The sequence below is a fragment of the Hyperolius riggenbachi genome, chromosome 8 (assembly GCF_040937935.1).
Source record: "Hyperolius riggenbachi isolate aHypRig1 chromosome 8, aHypRig1.pri, whole genome shotgun sequence".
Taxonomy (NCBI): domain Eukaryota; kingdom Metazoa; phylum Chordata; class Amphibia; order Anura; family Hyperoliidae; genus Hyperolius; species Hyperolius riggenbachi.
In genome coordinates, this window is record NC_090653.1 from 41934028 (window position 1) to 41952277 (window position 18250).

An 18250-nucleotide genomic window follows, 5' to 3' on the forward strand; every position below is an offset into this window, starting at 1 on the left:
AGGGTTAAGGCTGACCAGGGAGAGAGCTGCATATAGAGTGAAAGGCTGGTTGTTTCTTCTGAGCCTGCAGACTCGAGCAGGCTTTTTACAGCTTGTAAAAACAAGCTGTAAAAATGCTCCTCCTACAGACCAATTTCCCTCCTGACCACAGACGCGAAGATATTAGCCAAAATTTTAGCCACTAGACTAAATATGTGCATACTTAAACTGATACATCAAGACCAATCAGGCTTTATGCCTGGTAAAGGCACAGATATCAACATTCGTAGGCTGCTGACCAATATTGTCGCCTCTCATTCTAATGTGGGCCAGAGGGTAATAGCGTCCTTAGGCAAAAATCAGACAGTGCAACCTGGTACAGGGTCTGAAGATTGGCAACCTACACGAAAAAATATCCCTTTATGCAGATGACGTACTTCTTTATTTAAACGACTCCTCTTCCTCGCTGGATGCAGCTCTCCATCTATTTGAGGAATTTGGGGACATGTCGGGTATTCAAATTAACTGGGATAAATCACTACTGTTTCATATAGATGCTACGCCCAATTCACAGCTTAGACTAAATTCTCCATTATCAATAGTGAACCAATTCAAATATTTGGGGGTACAAGTGACCAGTGACCTTACTACATATCAGAACCTTAATATAGACCCGGTCATATGTCAACTTGAATCCAGGTGCGCAGTCTGGAATAAACTTCCACTCTCGCTGATAGGTAGGATCAACCTACTTAAAATGATCTTCCTACCTAAGTTTACATACCTCTTTCGCCAATGCCCTGTCTGGCTCCCCACTGCTCTTTTTAAGAAAATTGATAAAATTATCCTTACCTTCATTTGGGCAGGCAAACAACCCAGGATAGCACTGGATGTACTACAGCTCCCCAAATCCAGAGGTGGATTAGCCCTCCCACACCTTCAAAAGTATTACTGGGCCTCCCTTCTCGTTACCGTCAGATGGTGGTTCTCGCAAGAGGCCACGAACCCAGCAGTGAACGTAGAGGCGGCAATATTAGGCTCATATGAACAGCTTACAAATCTACCTTACAGGGGCCCTAAAGCTAACCCTCAAACCACGCTCCCTATGGCAACTACATGGAAGGCTTGGAACACAGCTAGAGCCCCATTCATAGTCTCAGGCACTTTCCCCTTTCACACCTCTGTGGGGCAACCCTTCCCTTCAACACCTCACCACAATTCCTTATCCAATCCTATGGGCGAGATGCGGTATAAAAAATATCTCTCATATACAGCATGAACAATCTATTCATACCTTCAATACGCTTAAAAACCAATATGACCTCCCAAACAAGTACTTGTTTAGATACTTACAGCTGCACCATGCTTATAGGTCACAATTTGGCTCTCAACCACCCGACCTGCAAACAGATAAGTTAGAACAACTCCTACTGACAAAAAAATCTCCAAAAGACCCTTTCAGCTATATACTCCAAACTACTAAACTCTAATAACCCCAGACTGGAAAAATGTTATCATAAATGGAAGGCAGATATCCCCTCCCTCAGTGATAAAGAATGGGATATAATATTAGAGAAGTTTCCTTCCACTGTGATATCAGCGAACGACCACCTTATTCAAACAAAGTTCATACACAGGATATACCTAACCCCTGTACGACTGAACAGAATGAATACCACTCATTCAGATCGCTGCTGGAGATGTATAGTACATCGTGGGGACTTTATTCACATATTCTGGTCCTGCCCGATAATCATATCCTTCTGGGAAAGCATACTCGCAATCATTAATAACTTGCTAGAGATTGTACTTCCCTTGGACATTGGTCTATTACTCCTAGGAAAACTGGAGACAGTTAATATTTCAAAACACAAGCAACTGCTGCTCAAAATATTATGCTTTCAAGCAAGGAAAGAGATCTTAAAGTCCTGGAAGAAGGCCTCTGCCCCAACGGTAGGTACATGGGCCAAGTCAATTAACACTGCCTTGCCACTATATAGAATCACATATTTAAACAGGAAAAGCCCCAAAAAATTTAATAAAGTGTGGGGTATTTGGGAGAACAAGATACTAGACCCTACTAATGACAAATTTATTCCTATACTTGTCTAGACTGCTGCTGGGTGGGGGTGGGGGGGGGGGGTGGGGGGTTTGAGGTGGGTGGTGGGCTGGGGATGGGCAGGCAACTTTTTCCCTTTTTCCTCTCTTCTTTTTTCTTTTCTACGGGCCAAGTATCTTCGGATGCGCCTCAATTAAGGCCCTTTCTCTACTTCCTTTCCCAAGTGCGAACTGGCTCCCCCGTTTACTGGAAAATATGTCTAGAGTGTTTCATTGAGATTTTTCTGTTATAATCCTCAATGTTAATGTATTTTGCTGTACCATTGCCCAGTGTATACATATACATGATATGATGCTGCATTTTTATTATGGGGGAAACTGAATTTGCACTGTCTGCTAATCTTTCCTTGTTATGTAAACTTCAACAAAAATCAATAAAAATTAACTGTTAAAAAAAAACAACAAGCTGTAACCAGGATAAATCGTCCTCTTTGAGGCTGTGAAATTAGCTGCCTGGACTGTCACATGCTGAGCAATCCCAGTAACAGGCAGAGTGCTCCAGTCTGCAGGCTCACAAGAAACAAACAGTCACACTTCAGTGGATTAAAGCTGCAGGGGAAAAGAAGCTCTGCTGATGTACTTCCGGTTTTGGCGGCGTTTTTTTCTGTTTATAAACAAAGTTAATAAAACTGTTTTTAATTATGCTTGATGCGGCGGGGAGCAGCAAAATTATGACAGAGGGAAATAGGAGATGTCCCCGAACACATAGGTATGTTTTTTTTATGCTACATTTTTTAAATACAGATTCTCTTTAAGAGAAAGGCTTAAAGTGTATCTGAACTCAAGAACACTTTTGCAAACAAACGTTATGGGTGCGTTTCCCTGACACAGAGAATTCCCTGCATGCCTCTTGTGTGCAGAGAGAGCCTTTTGAGCAGATAATGTTTGTTTTATCTGCAGTGGACACTTCTGACACATTCCATTACCATGATGTTCCTTTCTAAGCAATTTTATCTCAGCAGTAGAGAGCAAGTGGTTAGCTGTTTCTACTAAGTTCACACTGACAGTCTTTTAATAATGACTTGAAGCCAGATGTTGTCATCGCAGTGTGTCAGTGGTTAGAGGCGGCTAAATCAGTCATTTAGATGCTAGCTATAGGAAATTTTAGTAACTACTCTTAGCTACATAGCTAATTGGCAAATATATTCATAGGAGGCACTCTCTGCCTGTGTCTTCTGGAGTGACTCACCTGTTGCCAAGTCGATGTGTCTATTCAGCAGAGGAAAGGAGGAGGGAGCAGAATCATGACACAGGCAGAGAGCGTCTCCTGGCCAGCAATGATTGCATTTGCTGATTAGCCAGAGACAATAATATTATGTACTGTAAGTTATGAAATACTCAAATTCTTGGCAGTTTTACTCTAAGGAACGTGCTATTCTTACATTGCCCACAGAGTGTTTCACAGAGTGGTGTCCCCCTCCCTATCTTCACTTCTGAGCGAGATGCTTAATTTACACCCGGCCCTGTTAGTGATCTGTTGCTAATTAGTAGTAAGATGTTTTTCATTAGCATGACATCATTTTTCCATTCTTTTCTTGTCCCATCATTTCTGAGAGGTGTGGCTGGCACCCGATTCAATACGCACAAATATTTTTGTTCATAAAACAATAAAATTGTTCTTCTGCTTCCAACATTTGATTGGTATTCATTGTACTATTTTCAATTAAATATAGGGTTTAAGTGAATTGCAAATCAACTCATGGGGTTTTTGTTTACATCTGACTTGGCGTGGTAACACCCTCGGGAACGGGGTTGTACATTTTATGTCGTACTCTGTGATCTCCGGTTTACAAGAATGGTTTATAAAAGACAAGTTTGATATTTTGTCAGAGATGGCAGAGCGGTTATAAAAATTCCATGCCTGGGGCGGAAACGTTTCGGCATTGCGAGGAATGAATTAACTGTGGGAGATTGTGGGCTCGTTTCTTAGTGCAACAGATAATGAGAATGTGGTGTGCCCAGCTCAGGAGATAGGACACAGCTGTTCTTCTGGAAGGTCCGTTTACATGTGGTGTTCCTGTCATCTACAGGGCATGCTGACACTCTGCTGCTGTGTTCCATCAAAATAGCCTGTCAGCGTTATAAAGCCTACATTACACAGTGCGCAAAGTGTGAACAAGTCTTAGGCTCCCTGCATACTGCAAATCCGTTTTGCGATTCCGATTCTGTTTCCCATTTGCAATTCCGATTTTCCCTGAATACAATCAACAGAAAAACGTAGGAAAAAAACCCAGCATGCAGTAACGATTAAAAATGGCAATCGGATGTAAAAAACGATTAAAAATCGGAATCGCATGCAGTGTGCAGGGAGCCTTAAAGCGAATCCGAGATGAAAAACTAACTATAACAAGTAACTTGTCTATAGATCTTATCTGACGTTTAGATAGTTTACACAGCAAATCTAACTGAAAACCGCTTCAATAGAATATGATTATTTCTTCTGTGATACAATGAGCAGCCATGTTGTTTGTAAACATTACACACAGCACTCAGCCTCTGAAAAAAAAACCTAATCCCCCCCTCCTCCTCCCATCTGCCTCTGAAATCTCTGGTTAGTAATACCTCCCCCTCCTCCCGCCCAGACTGAGCTCCCATGAGCCCTTGCTACCGCCAAGGCTCTCTGAAAACCTGTGGGCAAGGCTTGTTCAGTTTATAGGGACTTAGAGTATTAAAACAAAACAAATAAAGTATTTGGCTTGAGGAATGCCCTATAAACAATAGGAAAGGAGCACAATTATGCAATGAGTAAAAGTTCATCTCGGATCCACTTTAAAGTGTACCCGAGATCACATAAATGGGCATTTTTATACTTACATGGGGCTTCCTCCAGCCCCATGAGGTCTGGAGGCATCCCTGGCTATCTGGCTTGTTTGAAGTGGCACTGTTACTGGCCTGAAGAAGTGGGCGAGAACCACAAAATGCATTGCCTGTGCAAATAGAAATATTTCTGTTGTAAAATCCTCGTTAGTGTCATTGGAGTAGTAAGCCACCTCCTATTTTCTTATTTTGTTGCACTTTTTACAAAGTTTTATTCATCCTGGGCGCCTCTGCACCCTTGCTGTGCTATCTCATGTATCTGTGCTCCCCACTATTTGTTTTGTACTATGTACAGCGATACGGAAGATATTGGCGCTATATAAATAAAAAATAGTAATAACTCTGATATTGTTTTTGGATTCTTGTGCAGATGCCCGTGATGAGCGCCCGATTCCTCGCCTCTCCCCTATATCTGTCTCTGAGGTGAAGCCAGATTCCTTCCGCCTGACCTGGGAGTCCATCGATGGTGACTTTGATGCCTACGTTCTCCAATATGGCCCCATCGGCGGCCCCAACGAAGAGGAAACTCTGCCGGGAGACCAGACGTCTTTCCTGGCCACCGGACTGGCCTCTAATGTTAACTATTCTGTGGAAATCCGCGGACTCTGGCGAGAAGGCCACAGTGATCCAGCAACTACTCATGTCTTCACAGGTATGACATAGGTAGGACTCATGGAAAATTCATTTTTAAAGTGACACTGAAGTGAAAAAAACATATGATATAATGAATTGTATGTGAAGTACGGATAATGAATAGAACATCAGTAGCAAAGAAAAGAGTATTATATTTTTATTTTCAGTAATATAGCTTTTTTTTTTTAAATAACATTGCATCATTCTGTCATATATTTGCAGTTTACAAACTACACTCTGTATTTTAAACTATGAAGCAGCGCTAATGACCCTTTGAACTTCCCTGCAGTAAAATCCTATCTGAAATTCTCTTTCACTGTTTCTTTGATATATAAGTGCTTCAGAACATAGCACTGCTCTCTGACTAAATTAGTCAGAGAGCTCACAGAAGCTCTTTTGCATAGATAACAAGGGAAGTTCAACTTCCTGTACTGGAAACAAGATGAGACTCATATCTTTGCTACCAATATTCTATTTCTTAGCTGTACTGCACATACAATTCATTATATCATAAGTTTATTTTCACTTCAGATTCCCTTTGTTCATTAGTTTTTGCCACCAGTGGCCTTAAAGTGTAACTGTAATGACATTCACGTATACTGCCCAGTGTCAATAGTATTTCATATATTTAATGTAACTTTATCAACCGTTTTCCTCCCTTCTCCCTTTACTTTTTAGATGTTTTGTTTGCATCACACATTGTTATATGGTCAGCTACAATTGATTCTATTATGTCAGGATAGTTGGGATTTCTCATCTCTTCCTAAACAGCCTTGAAGCATACTTAAAGCGATATGATAAGATACCAATATAGAACTAGCCCTACTAAGAAATTATTGAAGGTCCCTTTCTGTTTTCCAGTACAGCAAGCGTAAAAAACAAACTTGAGTTGTTATTTATCAAGAGTTTGTGGAGCAGATTTTTAAATTGTCTGGTTTCCTGAAACGTAAATAGAAGCTAAAAGCATCAAGAAGAGGGGTTTCAGGGTTAGGCGTTGGGGAGGGGAGGGTTAGGGTTAGGCATCAAGAAGAGGGGTTTTAGGGTTAGGCATCAGGAAGGGGGGGTTTAGGGTTAGGCATTAAGAAGAGGGGTTTTAGAGTTAGGCGTCAGGAAGGCGGGTTTTAAGTTAGGCATCCGGAAGGGGTGGTTTAGGGTTAAGCGTCAGGAAGGGGGGGTTAGGCGTCAGGAAGGGGGGGGGGTGTTGGGGTTAGGCGTCAGGAAGGGAAGTTTTAGGATTAGGCATCAGGAAGGGAAGTTTTAGGGTTAGGCGTCAGGAAGGGAAGTTTTAGGGTTAGGCATCAGGAAGGGAAGTTTTAGGGTTAGGCATCAGGAAGGGAAGTTTTAGGGTTAGGCATCAGGAAGGGAGGGTTCTGTGTTAGAATAGGGATAAGTTAAGTTGTGGTCAAATAAACAGATATTTTATTATGATTATTTGCAACAATGAATATTGGTAGATATTAAAATAATTTTAGTAATGAAAACGGGCACCCATTTTTCCTCTGGCCCCTATTTTATGCTCGGAATTCAAACTGTCCATTAATTTCCCCCTTCTTCTTCTTCTTTCCTCTTCACTCTTCCCGGGTGATGTACTATATTATTTTTTATTTTCACTATCTGGCATTTAGACACTCTTTATAACGCTGCTCTTCATCTCTCCTCTGTAGAGAAGCTGCTGCCGCCCCAGCTGGAGTCCTTATCGCCATCGGATGTTCACAGCGACTCCGTCCATCTCTCCTGGGTGGTGAAAGGTCGCGACTTTGATTCCTTCGTTCTCTCATACCGGGACGGGGAAGGGCGGCCACAAGAAGTCCCCCTGGAAGGAGACATCAGGTCTTATGATGTGAAGGAGCTGAAGCCTGCAAAGAAATACAAGTTCACCTTGTACGGCTTAAGCGATGGAAAGAAAAGTAAACCGGTGACAGCCGAAATCAGCACAGGTGAGACGGGGCGGACTCAGAGGTGGGTTAAGATGTAATGGGGCCCCAAGGCAAGGTGGATTTAGGGACCCGTTGTGGTCCTTTTGGTAAGCTGAAGTAGAGAGAGGTCAAAGGTGGCAGGTGGGCCCCTTGATGCCCACTGGGCCCCAAGCAGCTGCCTAGGTTGCCTGGTGGATGATCCCGCTCTGGCCGGGCTGCGAGGGAATACAGTTTCCTGATGCAGCTCGTATTTAGCACGCTTGCCGATTTATAGTCTTCTGCTCTGTTCCAGAAGCGTAACTACAAATTGTGAGTTTTTATTTATTATTAAAGAGAAACCGTGACCAAGAATTGAACTTCATCCCAATCAGTAGCTGATACCCCCTTTCCCATGAGAAATCTTTTCCTTTTCACAAACGGATCATCAGGGGGCTTCTGTACGGCTGATATTGTGGTGAAACCCCTCCCACAGGAAACTGTGAGGACCATGTTCCTGGCAATTTCCTGTCTGTGAACCTCATTGCATTGTGGGAAATAACAGCTCTTTTACTGTTTACAGCGGATTCCACCTGCGAAAAAAGCAAGCAGCATCTCCTTCCAGTGACATCACCTGCCAGCAGTAAAAATGTCACCATGTGATAAATGTCAGAATGTAAATCAGGGAAAGGAAAGAGTTTTCAATAGGCAAACACTGACTAAATCATTTATACATAATTATTGTAAAAATTAATCACTTTTTTTATTACATTATTTTCACTGGAGTTCCTCGTTAAAAGATACCTGAAGCGAGAGGAATATGGAGGCTGCCATATTAATTTCCTTTTAACCAATACCAGTTGTCCGAAATCCTGCTGATCATTTTTCATGCATCAGTAGTGTCTGAATCACACACCTGAAACAAGCATGCAGCAAATCCAGTCAAACTTCACACAGAAACACCTGATCTGCTGCATGCTTGCTCAGGGTCTATGGCTAAAAATATTAGTGGCAGAGGATCAGCACGACAGTCAGGCAGTGTGCATTGTTTAAAAGGGAATACATATGGCAGCCTCCATATCCCTCTCAGTTCATTACGCAGTAGTGTGGAGCTGCACATGCACAGAGGTCAGAGCCATGCGTGAGTGTCCCTGTGCTCCTGCACAGGCTGTACTTAGCACCCGCGCGGTATGGCCTCACTCCTGCACGGAGGGGAGCACGGCTGCAAGCAATATTCAGCATTAAAGAAAACCTGGAACTAAAAAAAGTTCCTCTGAGAGGTACTCATTTCGGGTGGGGCAAGTCTGCAGATCCGATCGAGGCTTCCCCCGTCTTCCTGTGTCCCACGGCGGTCTCATGTGCCCCTCCGAATAGCGGGAATGTAAATATTTACCTTCCCGGCTCCAGCGCAGGCGCAGTATTGGCTCTCCGCTCGGAGATGGGCGTAAATAGCCGATCGCTGACGGTCCGCTCTACTGCGCAGGCACAAGTCTTCTGCGCCTGCGTAGTTTCCGCCTATCTCTGTGCTGAGAGCTGCAACAGCGCCCCCGCTGAAGCCAGGGAAGGTAAATAAATATAGATGGTCAGGCTTGTCGAGGGAGGATTGCGGGACGCTTCGGGGGAGCCAGCGCTGGATTGCCTGCAGCTACAGGTATGGGGGAAGCTTCATTGGGACCCTGAGGCTTCCTCTTCATGAGACGAGTACCCCCCAGGGGACATTTTTTTCAGTACATAGTCTCTTTATTGTCAAAAATGTTAAAAAGGGGCCCGGCACAGGAACGGAGTGGCGTAGGAAGACTGTGGAGGCTCTGGACTATCCAGAAACGTCCCTCTTTTGAGGTAAGTCTAGGTATCCAACTTTTTCAGAATCTTTAATTTTGCTAAGAACGACTGGGTCATGCCTGAAATTGGGTCTGGCATGTACAGGGCTAGTGTGGAATAAGACCTACAATACAAAAACACAACAATCTAAACGTCAATTTAACATCACGTTAACACAGAGTTTGACCATAAATGATGTACAATGTGCAGCAGTGCAATCATGTACTACCGATTGCCAGAGTTCAAAGAGTTGACAGCTGAAGGGGAGAAGCTTTTCTTTTTCGCTTCACTACACTTGAGGCCCCTTTTACACTAGACCACTGCATCGCCCCAGGTTACGCTTCCCTGCTGCATTGCCACCGCAAGGGCCATGCATGTCTGTGGAGACTTGCACACTTTATGCGACACAATACAGTGCGCTGGAAGTATCCAAAACGCTGCATTCCTGACACAATGTTTGCTGCGTGTTGCCGCAGTAGCCTACCGCACAGAATATGCGCCAAAGCAAATCAGTGGATGACGCAGTATGTGTCAATGATGGGAGTGCGGTGGGTCATGGCGCGGACTGACAGGAATTCCAGTGATGTACTTCCTGCCCAGCAGGTAGTGCGTCACTGAGCTGGGAGCGGCACACAGGGTTACATGAAAACTGGTTTCTGTGCACTGCTACTAACAGGTGTAAAACCGGCCTTAAAGGGAACCCGAGGTGAGAGGGATATGGAGGCTGACATGTTTATTACCTTTTATGCTGGGAATACACGTTTCGTTTTTGCCTTCGTTTTAGCCTTCGATTTGTTCAGTAAACGAATCGAGTGTTGAAAACGTATGTGAAAATAGTCATAATCTCATTATAGTTTCGATTAATAGACCCCAAAAACGAACGACTAGTGATCGAACATGTTTGATATTATCTCTCTTTATCCATCTAATCGAACCATTGGTAGGCTTGATGGCTGTTCAGATCGATTATATATTCGTTTATGCCGTCTGTCCCTGTACTACGTTTCGTTTCTTTGCAGCCTTCGATCATTGGAAAAACGAAACCATCAGAATCGAAAAAAAAAAACGAAACCGTGGGTGGTGATATTAACCGTACGATCAATTATTTCGGGATCGAAAAGGACAAAAGGCACAATCGAAACGAAGGTTTAAACGAAGGCAAAAACGAAACGTGTATTCCCAGCATTAAATAATGCACATTGCCTGGCTGTCCTGCCGATCCTCTGCCTCTAATACATTTAGCCATAGTCCCTGAACAACCATGCAGATCAGATGTCTATGTCAATTCCTACAAGGTTAGCTGCATGCTTGTTTCAGGTGTGTGATTTAAACCCTACTGGCCAGAAAGATCAGCAGGACTGCCAGGCAACTGGTGTTGTTTACAAGGAAATAAATATGGCAGCCTTCACTGGTCTCTCACATTGTGTTCCTTTTAAGCACGGCTTATAATGAAATTCCTAAAAGCAACTTTTTGTTCTGTTTAACTGTTCCCACATCTCTAAAAAAACTACAATTTCTTTCTCCGTTTAGCTGTTTAGCCCTCCAAACTCTGGCCACACCTTTCATTTCCCTTTGCTGTCCCTGACCCGGGAGCAGTATTCTGTAAATAACGTGTTATGGCCACATCAGTACTGCTTGCGAATCAGGAGATCAGCTCCCCTGTGTGTCTGAATGAATGTGAAGATCAGGATATTATGTGAAACAGACTCATGGTAGAGAGCTCTGGCTCCTCCATCCTTCTCGGGGCGCACCGCTTAAACTGTTTTCCTATGTCTAAACTCCGAGCCAAACTTCATCTCAAAACATGTTTCCAATCTCGAGTTTATTGTCATTCTGGGAATGGTTCTTGAAAAGTAGAAAGCCTCTCATTTGGGCTTGTAAAGCGCTTGCCTGTCCTGGAAACTTTGTTCATGTAAAACTTAGGATCAAGCTGTTTTATTTAATCAAAGGCAGGAGCCACAGGACGGCGAGGGAACATAGATGTGCCAATGCCACGCCCCTTCCTCGGCCAAAACATTCCATCTATTTCCCCTTTAGCTGTAATCGAGATGCTCTGCTTCTACTACGCGAACTCTCCTAGAGTGAAATGCAGGTATAAGCATGTGATCGATTTGTAAGTCTCTGATTGGCTGGACACTGTCATGCAATCATGCCTCACTTAAAGTGACACTAAAGCGAAAAAAGAAAAGCATGATATAATGAATTGTATGTGTAGTATGGATAATGAATAGAACATTAGTAGCAAAAAAATGAAAAAATAGGAGTCTCATTTTTATTTTCAGTTACATAGCTGTTTTTGCATCCTTCTCTTATATTTGCAGTGTACAAGCTAAACTTTGTATTTTAAACTATGAAACAGAGCAGAGCTAATGACCCTTTGAACTTGCTGGCAGTAAAACCTTAAACAAACGAGAAACAGTAAAGCCCCATACACATGCTCAACAGCGGTCTTTTATGCAGCACAACTGACAAACAACTTTAGTTGTGAAACAACTAAAAAAAGTGTTTTGCTGTTGTTCAGGGTGGCTGGATAGTGTCATGGTTAAGGGCTCCGCCTCTGACACAGGAGACCAGGGTTCAAATCTCGGCTCTTCCTATTCAGTAAGCCAGCACCTCTTCAGTAAGGAGTTCTTTGGGCAAGACTTCCTAATGCTGCTACTGCCTACTGAGTGCGCTCTAGTGGCTGCCTCGCAAGCGCTTTGAGTCTGACAGGAGAAAGGCGCTATACAAAAAAAGGAATTATTATTGTTCAAACAGCTGATAAGACTGATAAGAAGTCAATTGACTTCTTATCTGTCTTATCAGATGTTTGAATGTTTGAACAATAGCAAAATACTTTTTTTAGTTGTGTCAACTTGTGTCAACTTGTTTCACAACAAAAGTTGTTTGACAATTGTGCTGCATAAAAGACCGCTGTGTATGGGGCTAAAGAGACGTGTTGAGATAAGTGCTTCAGAAAACAGCTCTGTCGCTCTCTGATTAAAGGCTCATACACACCTACTATCTATCTGTCCAACTATCTATCAAACTAGTCTGTTGGAAGATTAAGTTGGGTGTATGTACAGCTGACATACAACCAGATGACCAACTGATAACAGGTTGTTTGCCATATCCAACCGGTGGATCAATCTTACCAACTATCATGCAGGTTGGAACATGTGTACAAGTCTTTTGAACAACTTTGTTTTTGAATGCGGACATGTTGTGCATGCATAGTATTTAAGTGAGTTGGATGTTTTGTTGGTTGGCGTGTGTGTACGTACATGTCAGGTAAACAACTTGGTTGGTCAGGTTGTGCGGTTGGTTGTGCATTAAGTTATGTATGTATATGTATGAGCCTTAAGTTGGTCGGAGAGCTCAGAGAAGCTCTTTTGCATAGATAACAACTGAAGTTTCTTAACTCTTCCTGTACTGGAAACAATATGAGACAATATACAGTAAGTTTATTTTCACTTCAGATTCCCTTTAAAATGAAAAAAATATATATACGATCACATAAATGGAAAAAAAAACCACTCACAACTTGGTCACATGCTTTCTCATAATTATTATTATTATTATTATTTTTTATATTAGCTCCACTGAGTCATTAACCTCCTTAGTGGTAGGCTCAGGACAGAAATCTGCAGCTCTGAGCGGTAACCCCGAGCCTGAATGAGTTATATGTAGGAGCTGCTCTCTCTATGAAGCTCTCTCTGTGATATGTTTTTCTTGTTTTTAGGGTCTAAAAGCTTGTGAAAAAAATACAAGGCTTTTAGACCCTTAATGTGAAAATGATCACAACATCAGGGAGGTTAAAGGACACCTGAAGTGAGAGGGATATGGAGGCTGCAATATTTATCTTCTTCTAAACAGAGCAGCAGGGATTCTGATGCAGGATTGGCTCTCTTCTTCTATCACTGAGTGGCACTGTAATGCCAACATCATCCTCTGGGTCCCGATCACATGATATGTCATGTGATTGGAACCCGAAGGGGAATGCTGGCATTACATCAATGCTCAGTGGTGGAAGAGGAGATCGGCTCTGTAACACTGACATCCTCCCTTCGGGTCCCGATCACAAGTCATGTCATGTGATTGGGACCCAAAGAAGGTTGTCTTGTTACAGCGCCACTTGGTGGTAGAAGAGTCTTGTGGGGGGAGAGCGCATCCTGGATCAGGTCAATATGAATCGTTCCCTGTATTACACTGGGGAGGCAAAAATGATAGCGCTGCAGCGCACGCCATTTCAAAATAAACCAGCAAGTAAAAGGTAAATAACGTTAATGCTTTTTATAACTCATAATGATACAATGAAACAATGATACATCAGCCATTATTATGATTTTATTGCTACTTCCACTTTCCTCTCTACAGATAAGTCCCTCCCTCCGCGCCTCGAGTCTTTCTCCGCCTCCGACATCCGCAGCGACTCCGTCCGCCTCTCCTGGTTGGTGGACGGAGGGGAATTTGACTCGTTCCTTCTCCTCTACCGCGATCCGGACGGCAAGTCCAAGGAGCTGACATTGGATGGGGAGCAGCGGACGGTCGCCGCTGAGGACCTGAAACCCGGGAAGAAGTACAAGTTCATTCTGTACGGGATCACGGGAGGGAAGAGAAGCAAGGCGGCCATTGTAGAGACCAGCACAGGTGATAAAACAACCACGCAGCTAACTGCTACTGCTTTATAACATGTGGTCAATCCAAACAGGGCAAAAGCTCAAGGGCGCCCCCAGCAGGAATAATGCAGGTGGCTTTGCTTCTCTACAATATTTATATTTACTTTTTAAGCAGATTGTAGTTTTTCTTGTTTAATTTGGATTTAGTTGGGATTTTGATGCTTTAAAAGGAATGTCTATTAAAGGAATATATACTGTATTTTCATTCTGGTTTTGATCATCAAATTGATATATAAGTGTCCTTTCACCTCCTGTCTGACACACTTGTTTCCTTTGCTCCAGTGGTGCAACAATACACCCTGCAAGGGATGCATCCGCAGGAGGGCCCAGAAGCCACATGGAGCCCTGTCCTGAGAGACTGACAACTGAGGGCAAGGAGAGAAAAAATCTTTCTGCTCTCTGCACAATTGTTCTAATGACTGCATCTGCTCAGCCACTGATAAGGAATCATACAAAGTTTTGCAGACAAAGATTTGTAGACAGTCCCTATACAGTGTTCAGCAGGGTCTGTTCTACCCCCAGCCTTTCTCCACCTCTCCAAGTGCTGTGTCCAGTAGTGATGCTTGAGGAGTCTGCGCATGGAGAGAAAAAGCTTTCTATTCTCTGCACAATTGTTCTAATAACTGCATCTGCTCAGCTTGGTAGGGGGTGGGTTGTTGTTGGGAGGAAGCCCCATCCAAGATTTGGCAGGGGGCCCAGTGATTTCTAGTTACCCCTCTGCTTTGCTCCTTTTGAGTCAGAGGAATGCACTGCCTGCTTTCCCTCTGTTTTTTCTTGTCTAAATGCCTTCCTCTGTCACTTGCCTACTGTGCTTCTGATACATCATTTGAACTTGCAGGAAACAGCGGTCAGCTGGGAAGCATACATAGATATTTTTCAAACAAAGGATGGAGTCGTATACTAATGTAAAGGTGGCCATACATCAGTCGACTTGGCAACCGATCGACCATCAAATTAAATTATTATAATCGGATCGGATGAAAATTGGTGCTGCAAAGAGCGTGGCTGATCGATGATACGATCAACTGCAGTATACTTTACCTGTCAGTGTCTGCTACTGGCTCTGCACTCTTTCATCTGTCCACACGCAGGCGCCCACATATATGCCGGCAACCAGGTGGGGTGTGTGTATGTGGGTGGAGCCAGCGGCGTACACAGACATGTAAAGTATACTGCATGGGGGCACATTTTACACTATGGGGGACAGTACCGGGGGCGGCAAAGCAGCGCATGCGGCATCAAGGCCGATTCCAGAGAGATTTCACGCTTGTATTTAATGGCATTAGAATTGTAAATAAGATTACAAAATAATAATAGCATTATTGACCTATATTATGTCTTCCACCTTGTTGTAGTCCCCAAAAAACTCCACCCGACCGCAGCTCCTCCCGCTCTGCCACGTCTGTTGAAGCTGGTGGCCAACAAGCTGACCAAGGAATCGGTGGAGCTGTCCTGGATGGTGGAGGGAAAGGAAGCGTTTGATTGGATCATACTGCAGTTTAAAGAGCCCGGGGGCGGGATGAGAGAGCTGCAAATACCAGGACAGGAGACCAGCACCGTGGTCCAAGGACTGATCCCATCCCAGACCTATGAGTTCAGTGTGTACGGAATTAAGGGGGACAAGAGGGGAAGACCACAGACCACCGATTACATCACAGGTAACTCATCCCTACAAAAGCTGGAGATTTAGAGTCAGGGAAAGATCACAGCGTTCCCAAAATAATCTTGTAGAAGACAAGACACAGAACGTTTATATCGTGCTTTTCTCCTGCGGACTCAAAGCGCTAGAGCTGCAGCCACTAGGATGCATTTTATGGGCAGTAGCGGTACTAGGGAGTCTTGCCCAAGGTCTCCTCACTGAATAGATGCTGGCTTTCTGAACAGGAAGAGCTGAGATTCGAACCCAGGTCTCCTGTGTCAGAGGCAGAGCCCTTAACCAGTACACTATCCAGCCAATCCTATGGCAAGGCTGTAATTCCCTACAGTTAAAGGGAACCAGGAGTGAGAGGTATATGGGGGCTGCCATAATTATTTTAAACAATGCCAGTTGCCTGGCAGTCCTGCTGATCATTCAGGAATTAGTAGTGTCTGAATCATTCACCTCAAACAAGCATGTAGCTAATGTGTTTTTTTTTTTTTTTTTTTTAACGATTTTTGTTAGAAACAATCTGATCTGCTTGCTTGTTCAGGGTCTATGGTTAAATATGGCTGGATAGTGCACTGATTCAGGGCTCTGCCTCTGACATGAGAGAGCAGGGTTCATATCGCCTTCTGAGGTTGAATGTATGTGGCGCAGTGGTTAGCACACTTGCCTTACAGTGCTGGGTCCCCAGTTTAAATTCCAGCCAGGGCACTATCTGCAAGGAGTTTGTTTGTTCCCTACTTTTCTGTGTGGGTTTCCTCTGGGTTCTCCGGTTTTCTCCCACACCTCAAAAACATACAGATAAGTTAATTTGCTTCCCCCTAATTTGGCCCTAGACTACGATGCATACGCTACACAAGATAGACATATGACTGTAGTAGGGACTGTGAGGTTGTGAGCCCCTCTGAGGGACAGTTATGTGACAAGACAATATACTCTGTACAGCGCTGCAGAAGATGTCAGCACTATATAAATACTAAATAATAATAATAAGCTGTGTGTTCTAACATCAGCATACAGAAATTGAGTCTGAATAAGACTTATTGGCCAAAAGCTTATTCTTTTTCTTTTAAGTTGGCCAATAAATGGTATCATCCTGATTCAAAACTTCTTGCTTTTAAAGTCATCATAAGCAATCTAAAATTTTCTTTGCAAAAATCCCCTCAACAACTTATAGATCAGAACTGAGATGAGTGCATTTTCATCAATTAAAGTGGACATTGCTTGTCAGGACTTGGGTTGTGTTTGAAGATTTCAAGGGGTAATGAGTTCCGAATAGGTTGTGGAAAGAGTGTCCACAGGAGAGGAGAGGATTTTGAAAAGTCCCATATGCAGGAGTGTGTAGGGAGTGACAAGAGTGGATGAGAGGAGAATATTGTTCATAGTACTGACTGTATTTCTAGTTACTTAGATGATATGTTTTGATGCACTTGTCAGAAAACTCTTGTTTTTTTCTAATTTACATTTTCTGTGTATTTTCTATAGATCCTGCTGCTTATGATGGTCCTCCCATACTAACTGGCCTCTACATATCGCCTCATGGTCCACACGCCATTCACCTATCCTGGGAGGCTCCACAAGGCTCATTCGACTCTTTCAGAGTCCGATATCGAGTGCAAGGTCAGGACGAGCCGGTGAACATGGCGACAGCCGAGGGGCCAGATCGCAACCTTCTCCTAACCGATCTGCAACCCGATACGGTCTACTCTGTCACCTTACATGGCATCCGAGAGGGGGAAGAGCGCTGGAGTCTGCAAGGCACGGGAAAGACTGGACCTCTCGGTAAAGAGAAACCCTTCTTATATTTTATTGGCATTTTAAAGGATACCCGAAGTGACATGTGACATGATGAGATAGATATGTGTATGTACAGTGCCTAGCACGCAAATAACTAGGCTGTGTTCATTTTTGTCTTTCTCTGCCTTAACCACTTGAGGACCCACCCTTTACCCCCCCTTAAGGACCAGCGCTAGTTTGATTGATCTGTGCTGGGTGGGCTCTGCAGCCCCCAGCACAGATCAGGGTGCAGGCAGGGAGATCAGATTGCCCCCCTTTTTTCCCCCCTATGGGGATGATGTGCTGGGGGGGTCTGATCTCTGCTGCCTGCGAGTGGCTGGCGGGGGGGGCACCTCAAAGCCCCCCTCCGCGGCGAAATGCTCCCCCTCCCTCTCCTACCTGGCCCCCTTTGGTAAGCTGGGCTGCACAGGACGCTATCCGTCCTGTGCAGCCAGTGACAGGCTGTCTCCTGTCACATGGCGGCGATCCCCGGCCGCTGATTGGCCGGGGATCGCCGATCTGCCTTACGGCGCTGCTGCGCAGCAGCGCCGTACAAATGTAAACAAAGCGGATTATTTCCGCTTGTGTTTACATCTAGCCTGCGAGCCGCCATCGGCGGCCCGCAGGCTATTCACGGAGCCCCCCGCCGTGATTTGACAGGAAGCAGCCGCTCGTACGAGCGGCTGCTTCCTGATTAATTAGGCTGCAGCTGGCGACGCAGTACTGCGTCGCTGGTCCTGCAGCTGCCACTTTGCCGACGCACGTTATGAGTGTGCGGTCGGCAAGTGGTTAAAGACTAAAAAATCAGGTATGCAAGTGACAGGTTCTGTCCAGGTTGGGACTGGGTCGGACTATAGCACAACCCTCACTAATAAGGAATGGCAGCCATAAAACACTTTCTTGGCAGAAAATGG

General features: G+C 44.2%; 1 protein-coding gene across 2 annotated transcripts in view; it reads left to right on the forward strand.

The window, feature by feature from the left end:
• TNXB (tenascin XB) overlaps positions 1-18250 on the forward strand; it is a 168387-nt gene that overhangs the window by 105664 nt on the left and 44473 nt on the right. For both annotated transcript variants that reach the window (XM_068250294.1, XM_068250295.1), the window contains 5 exons: positions 5285-5566; positions 7212-7484; positions 13617-13889; positions 15274-15576; positions 17046-17342. In XM_068250294.1, coding sequence (XP_068106395.1) covers positions 5285-5566; positions 7212-7484; positions 13617-13889; positions 15274-15576; positions 17046-17342 — 1428 coding nt within the window. The remainder of the gene's footprint in view (positions 1-5284; positions 5567-7211; positions 7485-13616; positions 13890-15273; positions 15577-17045; positions 17343-18250) is intronic.